At 39.2% G+C, this 12,328-nt stretch overlaps 2 protein-coding genes across 2 annotated transcripts; one reads left to right on the top strand and one right to left on the bottom strand.

Moving 5' to 3' along the window:
• Nucleotides 1-1,757: 1,757 nt before the first annotated feature.
• On the top strand, nucleotides 1,758-3,153 carry ermn (ermin). The gene is made up of 2 exons (XM_085385055.1): nucleotides 1,758-2,316; nucleotides 2,412-3,153. The coding sequence occupies exons 1-2, from the start codon at nucleotides 1,758-1,760 to the stop codon at nucleotides 2,813-2,815; spliced, it is 963 nt and encodes a 320-aa protein (XP_085241181.1). The 3' UTR covers nucleotides 2,816-3,153.
• A 117-nt stretch (nucleotides 3,154-3,270) lies between these two features.
• On the bottom strand, nucleotides 3,271-8,944 carry galnt5 (polypeptide N-acetylgalactosaminyltransferase 5). Its single transcript, XM_085385054.1, has 10 exons — nucleotides 7,526-8,944; nucleotides 7,282-7,448; nucleotides 6,717-6,836; nucleotides 5,804-5,939; nucleotides 5,591-5,710; nucleotides 5,368-5,485; nucleotides 4,923-5,252; nucleotides 4,681-4,761; nucleotides 4,152-4,304; nucleotides 3,271-3,994 (listed from the first exon to the last, which is right to left on the bottom strand). Exons 1-10 carry the CDS (start codon nucleotides 8,503-8,505, stop codon nucleotides 3,857-3,859), a joined length of 2,343 nt encoding a protein of 780 aa, XP_085241180.1. The 5' UTR covers nucleotides 8,506-8,944; the 3' UTR covers nucleotides 3,271-3,856.
• Between the last annotated feature and the right edge of the window lie 3,384 nt (nucleotides 8,945-12,328).

Genomic DNA, 12,328 nt, shown 5'->3' on the forward strand with positions numbered 1-12,328 from the left:
GTACCAGAACAATGCAAAGAAAAAAATGTGGAGAAGGAAAGGAGCAGCTCAAAATCTGAAGTAAACCACACCATCTGTCAAACATGGTGGAGTAACAGGAAGTGTGTATACAGGGCTATCCGGTCGTTAAGTCTGACGTCACTAGCCGTGTCTGGGCCTAAACTCTGCTGCAGGTCCATATATCAAACGATCACTATGGCATTACTGAGAGTTGAAAAACTGTCTAAAGTCTTTCATCTTTAATAAAATGATCAGCGTTCTCCTCTACCAGGTGTAACAATTGAGTTTAACATCCAACAAGCTAATTTTTTTTCCACTCGATAAAAGTTAACGTGAGTGTCAGGAACAAATGTAATCGCATGGCAGGATGCTGTAAAAGGACCAAACTTCAGCCAGGAGAACAACTGAGATAATCCATCCACAATACGAGGTTAGTCATTCATATACTGCTGCATGGGCTGGGCTGTAGTTACATCCTAAGGTTTTAAAAACTGAGCTTAAATAAATGATTAGCGGTAATAAAAGCCGAGGGAGGTCAACAGTGATCGCTGACTGTTTTAGGAGCTTTTTGAGATTAAATAGAAGAAAATACAAAACATTAAACATGTTAACAACACAAAAGCCATATTAAACGCAGACTACTTTAGGCCCGGAAGTAGGATTCGTCACGTCATCACTTAACGACCGGATACCCTACTCAGTCAAATGCTGCAAAAACTGATGGGATGGATAAAGATGGATATTAATAGATAATGACCAAAAGCATACTGCAAAATCAACCCAAGAGTATCAAGGCAAACAAAAAGGGTCTTTACAATGAGCAAGAAATTAGTGATCGAGTATAAAACTAAATGCTAAAGAGTCAACACAATACTTTTGTTACACCCGCTGAATTAAAATTAAAAGGCTGCACTTCAGTCATATCTTAAATGTTTGACTTAAAATCCACTGTAGTGGTGTAAAGAGGCAAAATGACAAAAACTGTGCTATTGCTCAAATACTTCTGACCTGAAGACGCAAGATCACTTTCAGCTTTAAATCATGTACAGACATAATCACTCTTTATACTATTAACAGTCTGGCCTAAAAAGAGCTACCTGCTATTGGTCAAAGTTTCCTATCATAGAAAAGCCACAGAGCAGATAAGGTGCAAATGTCTAGTTCCTTTTTGTAGTCCACTTGAATTGCAGTATGTTATAGCATATTAATGGAATTTCCACTTCTATGTGGAATGAATCAGTGGTGATTTTACTGTATGTTTCGTTAGCAATTTAGTTGTTCTAGAACCTTGAAGTCTTTATGTTCTTAAGCTGTTTCAGGGTGTACAAACTTTGTTGGTTCGGACTGTAAGTAGTGCATTGAAAACAGAATAACCAGAATGTTAATCTTGACTCAAAACATTGCAGAATGAAGGTGGTCACCAAGTACAGATTTAAATATGAGTACAATCGTAGGTCCCAGAGCCACAATGAACCTTTGTTTGGACTACAGCAAAGCCTCTGTTCTTTGGTGATTCAACACAAACAGAGATTTACATGGTACTAGCGGTACAGAGCCCACCACAGAGCCCGAGCTTGCATCGCTCATTGAAAAGCACGATGGATACTTTCTCAGTTGACTGACAAAGCAAAACAGGAGCAACACATTCGGACCAGCGGAGAAGGTAATGTGACAATACTTGTTTAAGTTGGGATTTAAGAGAAAGTGCATCAGAACTGATTTGCCATTTTCAACACTACTCAAGAACCAAAAGACAGATGGAGATGAGTGCAATCCCTCCAAATACCCCAAAACGCAGTGCAGAAGAAGATGCACTGGCACCTCAGGTACTGGAGATTCTCAGTGGGATCAGCACTGAAGCCTTTAAGACTCTGAAGGAACCTGAAGATAGAGATGTGTGGACCCTGGAAGAGGGAGATGACTCTGTGTTTTACAGTGATGAGGAGCAAGCTCAGGTGAACATCGTTACTGCATCAACCGGCATCAAGTGCCGACATCTTGCAAACACTGTGGCAGATGAACCTAGCCATCAGGGAGAGGTAAAGGCAGGGGAAGAACATGAAGCCAATATTGCCAAAGAAAATTTAGACATGGGAATGGAAATGATCCATCAGATCACTTGGACCCAAGAAGAACCCCAAAAGTTTCATACCGCCAAAGCTAAACTAATGTTTGCATTAGACTCTGGGGAACAAGGTGCTGATTCTGAACAGACTCCAGGAGAGTTTATGAGAATGTGTAAGGAGTTTTTGCAGCCACACTGGACAACTGTAGAAATGCAAGCTCACCCTGAACAAAATGTATCAGCGGAAGAAGGTAAGAGGAATTTCATATAACTTCGCATTGAAATAAAAGTGGTCTTTGTTTATAGACTGTAAAAGAAAAGATTTTGTCTTTCGTTTTCTCTTTAGCAAATCGGCAAATCAAAGAGGAAGAAGTGGAACTAGAAACTCACACACCAGCCCTAAGCTTTGATGTACCTAATGAGGAGAGTTATGCAAGGCTGCACAGGGAGGCAAACTACCCAGACCAGCTGTTTGGTGCTGAAGGCCAGAAATCAGGTGCTGGTCGGCTTCAAGTGGATCAGAAAGCTGAGCAGGGTCCGAACTTTAATGTCCATGCTGGTCTTTATCAAAACCCCCACCCGGGTTACTCCAGCCTGCCTTTGGTAAAGAAATCTGGCTGCAGTGAGAGCCAGCATTCATTTAACCATCTCACATCTACCAAGTACAGCACCGTGTCCTATCGCAGGATCCGCAGAGGCAACACCCGTCAGAAGATAGATGAGTTTGAGTACATGACAATTAATCACTAAGAATCTGGTTTCAATGTCCATCTAATGAAACCGTAACAAAAAAACAAAACAAAAGGAACATGTGTGCTTTACAGTTTACACAGAAATATCCAATGTAACACCCCATTATGTGCAAACCTTACATGCATACATAACAGTCACGGTTAAGGTACTCGGCTCAATAGAGCGAAAACATCTCATATTTGTAAAGAAAACCGTTGATTTATGTTGTTACTATTGGCTATTGAGATTTTTGGTATGAGAAATCCGGCGTTAAAAGTTTTAAATTCCTCAGAAGTAACCTCAGTAAATAACTATTAAAAAGAAATTCAAATGGCAGATGGAGGGAAATAACAAAATATATACTGTTGCACATTCATCAACTTGTTATTATTTTCACCTACTTTCACCAAAAATGCATTTTCATTCATGTCTTTTTCTTGAAATGTTTGTGATCATGTAATAAACTCATGAAATCAGAGCACAGGTTTATTGAGTGTTTTGAAGCAACACTTCCCTCTAGTGACAAAAACAAAATCATCAAGTTTTCACAGCAAAACCGACACATAAAAACCCCACAAAAGCAGCTTTTCCCCCCAAATGACCGCTCAAAGCACACATCTCATCTCGAGATATTTAAAAAAAAAGTGTTTTACACAAACAGCTTCATGCAATTTAACTCATTATTTAGTCCCAGCAATGATGAATCTATAAGGCACTGTTTAACATTTGATCTTTGTAAATGTTTTACTAAAGAACTGAAGTGTTAAACAAAGATGTCCATCTGAATCTCACTTTTCCCCCAGGTGATAGTGTAGAGGATATTATTTTTTTAAATTACTAAGTCCCAGTCCTTTGGCACACAATCCCACATCAGTCACTTAAAAAAAAGAGAAAAAAAAGAGAAAAGAAATCATGCTTATTAATGCCCCCAAAACGCTTCTTTTGTACCCTGGAAAGTCCTGATTTGAGGCTGGACCACGGACCGTGCTGTAGCATGAGGCCACTGAAGTTTTTTTGTAGTGCATTTTTATCACATAAAACTCATTTCAGTCTCATCCACTACACAAGGTAGTTCGTGAACTGCCACTTCTGGAAGCTACTGCTGGGTTCACAAGGGTTGAGACGAAGGTCGTCACTCCTAGGTCCTGCTTCCAGGCACATATGGTTGGAAACAAACTCTGCTATGAGGTGCTCCGCCTTAAAGACAAAAAAAAAAGGGTGGGAGGGACATGAATGCAACGCTTGCATCTAAACACTCCTTACGTGGATTTAAAGGAGGCCAGCTCTGTGGTTTGGACTAAAGACAAAACAAAGATATTGTACAAAGCAAATGGCACACCCTTAGTCAACCTACCAGAGCAGAGTTGGAGGATTTGTGGAACCAGCGCAGCTCAGGCTTGGTGCCGTCACATGACCGTAAAGCAAACCTATTGCTGCTGCCTTGGGCAGCAACACACAGGTTCTGCTGCCGAATGTGTTTAATCCAGGTGTAATTAAAGTGCTGACCCTGAAAATGAGAGAAAAGGAGACAGAGTGACCAGCAGGTAAATATGCTGCGGTCAAACAATGTAAGATTTTGAAAGACGCCTCAGTGGTGCTGACTTGAATCCAAAGAGGCCACATTTAGAAAAACTTGGTCTCGTCTTGGACTCCACACTTGTTTATAGTGGCTTGGGTCCTTTCTCAGACTTTGACTGCATTTGTCTTGGTTATTTCTGGGTATTTTTGTTATTCCCGCACCATAATTACCACAGTCATGACCACCAAACATGCAAATCATCCACATTTTTTGCCTGTGTAAAGACCAAGAAAAACACATACAAAAAGCCCTACTACAGATCATTTGGTGATATTTACATTTAAATAATCTGTTAAACACCTACCTGCTTGCTGAGATCACACGTCTCAAAGCACAAAGAGCCGTTATGCAAAGCCAGGCATTTTCTCAAGCCACGATTGAAGACCTAAAAAAAAAAAGAAAAAAAGAAAGCATTTTAAGAGAAGTGAAACCCCAGTAAACACAGGATTTGTTTACTGATTTACAAGAACACAAGAAAATAGTCCGTTTATATTCCAATCAGACAGAATGCTGACACTGGGTTAAATGAACAGATAGAGTACATACCAGGCCTTCAGCTTTCACTAAAGGAGCAACCATGTCCGGATAAACATTATCCAGGTACCACTTGAAGCTTTTGCATTTCAGCTTCTTCCTTAGCTCAATCTGCTCTGTGAGGTTGCCAATATCAATGCGCTTTTGATCCAGCAGGTGGTGGTATCCATGGCCATAGAAAAGATCCTTGTACTCATCTAGCCACACTTCAGCCACCCTTGCCAGGTTACGCTCCACTGTCTTCTGCCGGTCTTTGGGAAATTTATACGGATTCTGCCCGCGGAAAATGTGTCCCACACGAGAGCAGGGGATAATCTCGATTTCTCCGCCGCACATCCAGATCTGTTCAAACGGCAACAGGTACAGCACATCATCAGCCATGTGACAAACACTAACTTGAAGGCTGTTTCCAAACAGCTGTGACCAATATTCCCAGTAAATTAGCTGAGTGACAAACCTTAAATGAAATCTCCATATTCTCCCCACCCCACACATCCAGACCGGGATCATAGGTACCAAGTTCGAAGAAGTATTGTTTGTCAATTGAGAAAAGGCCCCCAGCCATAACTGGGCATCTACAGGACAGAAAACAAACAAAATAGATTACTAAAAATAGCCACTAGAGCTATAAAAAACAAAACAAAAAAAACAACAACAAAAAAACAAAACATAAATTTTACCTGATAGGATCAGAGATGGTCAAATTAAATTTCTTGATATCCTCTGGTGGTACTGCACTCCAACCAAACACCAAAGGCCATTTGAAAATACCCCTTTGGAAGTTGTCAACCATCATATAACTGAGGATGAAAAGCCACAACACAATCCATTTTTTGGCCGTTATTATACCAAAACACATAACTAATTAATTAAATATGGTATTATCCACTTACCTCATGTCCTTATCACTGATAACTTCAATAACTGGACAGGGTACTTTCTTTCGATCCAGATAGACTCTCTCTAAGAGCGGCTCCAGCCACCCCACATTGCATTCAATATGAGAGTCAAGAAAGGTAAGAACCTCACCTGCATCAAAGGAAAGCATAAGAGTCCTGCTGCAGTTAAACGTTTTAAGAACCCTACAACGCACACAACCCTCACGAGTCACTTTTGTCAATGCATGTAAAGAACATTTGCAGTAACATCAATAATAATAATAGTATTACTGCATATATTGCATAATGTTTTTACAGTTCTAATCTGAAAGGTGTAAAAACAGGGACATACATCTGACCACCTGCATTTGCCATGCACGCTGGTGTCAGAAGAGTAACGCTGCATTATGGATTATATGTTGCTGGTCCTGAGACCTGATCCACCACCCTTGGCCTTGAGGACTGCAAGCGCTTCCATTTATAAGTATTGTTTGGTTTCTTGAGTCATAGTTAGAGACCCAACAAGAACATTTGGTCAACAGAGCAGCAGGCTGTGCAGAGGTTCAAAAGGCGGCAGCCATGAAGGGTTCAGGTAAGATTTTTGTGCTTTGTGAAGTCGAACATTTTTTACAGCACCTCAAACATTAAATCAAAACATAGTTCAAATTAAATAATAGAATACTTCACAACAAAGCTGTCACATGAATGTAGTTCCATTAAATATATTAGCCTGCTGGCATTATTTATGACCCTTGTTCCTACATTAGTTTACCTGAGCACACAATTTGACATATTAATGCATATTCTATTGCTGTCTTTATCTTTCTTTTTTGGGAGCCGTATCCTCTAACCCGTATCTATACCATGTTTATAGACTCATAAAGTATAAGAGACACCCTTATATGAGATTAGTCTTGATCATACATACCTTTGGCAACAGCAGCTCCAGCTAGCCTAGCTCTGATCAAGCCCTGGCGCTCCTTGAGACGAACGATTCGCACTTTGGGAAACTGGGCCATGTAATCATCCAGCTGCTTTTTAAGATAGTCTGCCAGAGTAAAAGCTCTTGGTAAAGCTACTTCATGCATGCAAGTTACACTGACAGCAGAGAACAATTAAAAATGACAATGTGAAAGACAATAAAATTATGATCATTTATATTGTTGCTAAGCCTGCATAGATTATACAGAAATTAAAATAAATAAATAAAAAATCAATCATCCAATCAATCACTTAAGTAATAGTAGGTACATGTAAAATAAATCAATGGTTTAATTGTAAAACCAATATGCAGCTGTCACATATTTTAACACTTCTGGCTGATCAATAATGATCTAATGGTTTTCCTAACAATCTATATAGTACATTGCATTTGAGCATACAATGAAAAAGATATTTGAATAGCCAACATTTAATAACAAATTTTTAATCAACCCAACTGAGATACCCCATGAAGACAAGGCCAAGCTATGATGAATTCCAGACACTGTTACCTTTTGTGCTGAAGTCATCCACCAGAATAATCTCTTTAAGGAGGTGGGGTGGAGATCTGTTGAGTACACTGTGCACGGAGCGGAGGAGCGTTGACCACACTTCATCCACGAAGCAGAAGATCACGCTGGTGGAAGGTAAGTCATCGTGGACCAGACTGTGTTCACACCTGGAAAACACAGCAAAAATTAACATTCAAGCTTTGCAAGTGGTGGCAGCTTCAGAGATGACGTGCAGAAGACTCACATCTGCGGCCTGGTGTCTGGAATGGCACGGTCCACTGGAATCTTGTCACTGAGGTAGACGTTAAAATGGCCTTCGTCCCATCTCTTCTTCACCTCTGCATCCTCTTTCCAGCCAACGACAGCTGGCTGACCAAACTGGCCTACTGCGTTAGCATCTCTAGGACTGGAAGTCAAATCCAGAGAAAGCACTTTGTGGACACCTGATTTTCTAACAGCAGAGTTATTCTTGGAGTCGGATCCTCCTTGGAGAACGACTAAAGGCTTCACAGGTTCCTTTTTTTCATTCACAGGACTTTTAACAGTCTCGCTGAGCTGCTCCCTTTCTTTTGTATCTTCGTTCTCTAGTCTTTTTACATCCTTGTTGGGAGGTTGTTTGGGTGTTGTTTTATCTGGGTGTGCCTCCTCGGCCTCAAGCTGCTTTTTAACTGCTTTATTTGCCTTATCCGTCTTGTCCTGATGACTTTGTGCAACTTCAACAGGCTCCTCCTTTAAGGCAAGTTTATTTTTCTGGGTTACATTTGCCACTGCTACATTTAGATCAAAATGTACAGGTTTCTTCTTCCTATGAACTTCCTGATTTGGAGTAAAATTGTGCAGGGAAGCTCCATTATCACGTTTGGGAACATTGTCTCCTTGACTTTTAATAAAGTTCCTCTTTTGATCCCGTTCTTTGCCTCCATGTCTGTAAACCTGGTCAAGTTTGACACCTGAAGTGAGTGGTCCTTTCCCCGCCTGTGTCCAGTCCATCCTCTGCACCGGGTGTTTAAACCCCCTTCTAGTGTGCTGCGTGGCCTTCAGCTGCTGTTTGAAAAGCTCCTTTTCTCGTATCACACGCTCTTTTAGCAGCTCGGTATTCACTTCGTTTAGTGACATGCGGAGAGCAGCCATGTCAAACAGCAGCCAAATGACAGAAGCTACGAACACAAACGCCAGCACCCTCCCGCTGTCCCTTAAATATCTTCTAATCCTCATTATTGACATAGTTTTAATTTAAACAAACAAACAAACCCTTTGTAAATGTAAAAACACGTCAAAGAACCATACTGAAAGTGCCGCCTCTGTGGCACACTTTTCTAGTCTTTGGAGAAGTTATCTGCCTGCGTGGCATGCTAGAAATATTTCACGGAGCAGCAGCGGTAGTCAGTGTTGTCACTCATCAATACAGCAGGGTCCGACTCCCGTGGCGCAGCACGTAGGTACAATGTTAAAGCACTAATTTGCCTTAACGTACAGTACCGGTTCGGTCATGTCCACATCCGCGAGCCATTACGTCTACCTCGAAATACTCCACAAACCTTTCGACGTCAAAGAGAAAAGTTTTCAGTTTCGCCGCAGGGTCTATCCACGCCACAACTTTAACTTCAGTTTTGTATGAGGACGTTGCAGCCGACTTCCACATAGTCAGTAAAGTGATTGGACGGAGTTTCTGCCCGGAAAGCAAGTCAGCGGGAAAGAACGCGGACGGTACAGGAAACTGGACGTTTCGCCTTCAAAATAAAGGAATCTAAAGAAATTATTTCACAATCAGTAATGAACGAGGGAATATTAGGGTCACATTTTAAAAAAAATGAATAAAAGACATGAAATAAAAAAGGCGAAATTTCGAGATTAAACAGAGCTAACAAATATTTAAACTAAGGATATTTCCTCTATTTTTTATTTTATTTTATTTTAGTTAATTTTCCAAGGTCACAAAATCATTTCAGTTAGTTTTAATTTTACAAAATCTAATGTTTATTTATTTATTTTTTATCACAATTAAAACTAAATGTGATATTTATTTATTTATTTATTTTTTTTAATCACAATTAGCTTTAGTTTTAAGTGTATTTTAGTTAACTGTGATGACCTATTTTTCTTAGAAGTGTGACCTTATTTATTTTATATTTTATATTAATTGGAATAGATTATAAATTTATGTTGGATATTAGATTTTGCAATATTATTTACAACTTTGGATAGTTTGGATATTATATATTTAGTTACCTTATTATTATTTATCTCACCTTATAATTTTGTGTAACATTTAAAATATTTATAACGGCACCTCGTGAGAGGTAATTTTGGTTCCTGTCTGACAGTATTTATGGTGTGACTGTTTTAAGAATTAAACTTAAGTTACACTCTAAAAATAATTAGCTCTGAGTATCATGTGGGTTAATAAGTTAAAAATATAAAACTTGGGCTCAAGTCCAGCAGGCTTACACAAACCAAATCTATTTCTCCATTTGTCTAAAGTTGTAGACAACTCCATCATTTTCCTCCTCCGTGAACTAATACAAACTCAGCTGATTAAAGTGCAAGAGATTACTGAATGACATTACTGCAATAGAGAAAAATATAATATGATTCCAGTAATAGGTCTGGTAATAGCACTGGTAATGTTAACTAATAAAACATGTAGTAAAAGCTAATAGCTAAATTATATATGGGAAACCATACATTTGTAATTTCAAGAAGACGGACACTCCCTCGTGTACCTAAATTTTAGCTACATCTACAAATGAATGTTTATTCACATTCAAATCATTATGAATGTAAATGAATTTTCATCCAGTTTTCACGTGCTTTTGTTTTTTTTTTTTTTAAATTTCTGATAGAATTTTCTGTGAAGTTCCTGGGTTTGAATCCACACTGGGGCCTCTCTGAGTGGAAGTTATACACATTTCTGTGTCAGTTCTCTCCAGATTATCTCAGTTTCTCCCACAGTCCATAGACATATATTTAAGGTTAACTGGTGATTCCGAAGTGAATGTGTGTGTGAATGGTTTTCTTTCTATGTGTTAGCCCTGTGACAGATTTGCAGCTTATCCATGGCTGACTGGCTTCTCACCCTATGACAGCTGTGACCCTGAGTTGGATAATCAGAAGAAAATGGATGGATCGATGGAAAAAAAGGTATTGAAAATGAATAAAATAAGATGAATATATAGATCATGAGTTTGTAATGTAACGTAAGAGTATAGTAAACTCCAGGGGAATTTATATGCAGTATCTGGTAAACCCTGATCTTTGCATGCATCACTGAATTTTATTTCAATATTCCTGATCCTTATTGGATAAAGAAATTACTAGCTCAACCAAAACTAATTATGGAAGCTTGTTTCTACCACAGGACAGCATGGTGATGCAGTGGTCAGAACTGTTGCCTCATAGTGAGAAAGTCTTGGATTGAAATCCATGATCTGGTTTGGATTTTGGAAACAACCATCTATAATTAGAAGATATATATTTTAATAAATAAAACTGGCCATGACAAATTATTACATCTAATTCTTTAAGAACTTTTACTTTGGAAGTTATATCCGGAAGCGCTCTGTTAACTCAGTTCCGTGTTTCCCCGTTCACTTTACACCAGGAACAATATTGCCAAGTAGTATGGAAGCTACGCAGGACGCGTAGTTTCACGGTGATGTGACTATGGCTGCGCCTTTTTCAATTGTTCGGTCACCTTTGTTAAAACTAGTCTGACGTTATTCGTCTTGTTCTCATTTTTAGAGGGGATTACACTGCACACACCTGAATTGTGTGGGTGTTTTCTCCAGAAATAGTTGCCTATTCTTATTGTAATCGAGTTTTCATACAGTCACTTCGATCCATTAATCTAGGGCTTTTAGATATGGACACATCACTAGGATTAAGGAGTCACCAGCTTGTTATATTTAGCTTAAAAGTTATAAACATGATTGGCCCACTGAAGCAGTCAGATTTAGATTGTCGTTAAACTGTGAGGACTTGGGTACTTTTCTAGTCAAGCTTTTATTATCATTATTATTATTATTATCATCATCATCATCATCATCATCATTATTATTAATATTGTTGTTGTTGTTATTTTGGCCTGCTTTAAATCAACACAGTTGTCAAACAAAAGAGAAAACACCCCCATTCTCCATACCAGATTTGCCACATTCCCCCAGGAAATTGACTTAAAAGGAATCCAAAAGGGCCTGGACTGGTTTGACAGTTCCTGGGTCCAAGCAAGATGGTGCAGTGTGGCCGAGAAGTGAGAAACAAACAAATGAATTGAATACAAATCTTAAAGCTAGCATTGTTAATCAGGCTCTCTAGAATTTCACAAGTGACTTGGCAGCAACACAAATGCATACAACACAGCTGAGTTGTGAGCACTACATTGTGTGTGGAGGTCACGGGTCTCGCCATGGTAAGGGGGTCTTTGTCAGGAGAATATTGTATATTACAACACAATATCAGTGACTGTAACTATTGTAAAATGGCAACAGTTTGTCAAAGAAATTTGCTCACAGTCATACAGGCATCCCAGTCTCAATAAACACATGCACAAAAACCTCCATTTCTTTACATTTCTATTTGCTTTTATGAGTTCACTTTGTTTTTCCTTTCAAAAGTCCAGTATGTATTTTTTCAGTTTACTAATATGTTTTTTTTGGGTACATTTAATTTTATGTTTTAGTTTCATTAACTATAATAACCTTGGCTGGGTACACACACACACAAACACACACGTGTACAATTGCATTTGTAAAACCTGTGTTACTGCAGCCATTAGGCAGTGATTAGTGGAGGCAAGGACAGGTTTTCCTCTTCATCAGCAGGCCTCTCATGGGAGTACCATTGGCTCCATCCAGCCTATTAACAGTCTCCAACATGAGGAGGGAGGGGAGTGTTACCTCCCATGGTGGCTGCCCTTAGCTGCACTACACACACTTTCATTAGCGTGTTAGCTAAATGATTGGCCTCAGGATAGCCCCCGAGCCTTGCAATGCATGTGCAAGCTTATATGCTCCATCCACTGGCCAAATTATTCATGTATTCACAGATT

The sequence above is a fragment of the Rhamphochromis longiceps genome, linkage group LG16, assembly GCF_057381845.1.
Source record: "Rhamphochromis longiceps isolate RC_006_pf linkage group LG16, R_longiceps_female_GT1.1, whole genome shotgun sequence".
NCBI classification, from domain to species: domain Eukaryota; kingdom Metazoa; phylum Chordata; class Actinopteri; order Cichliformes; family Cichlidae; genus Rhamphochromis; species Rhamphochromis longiceps.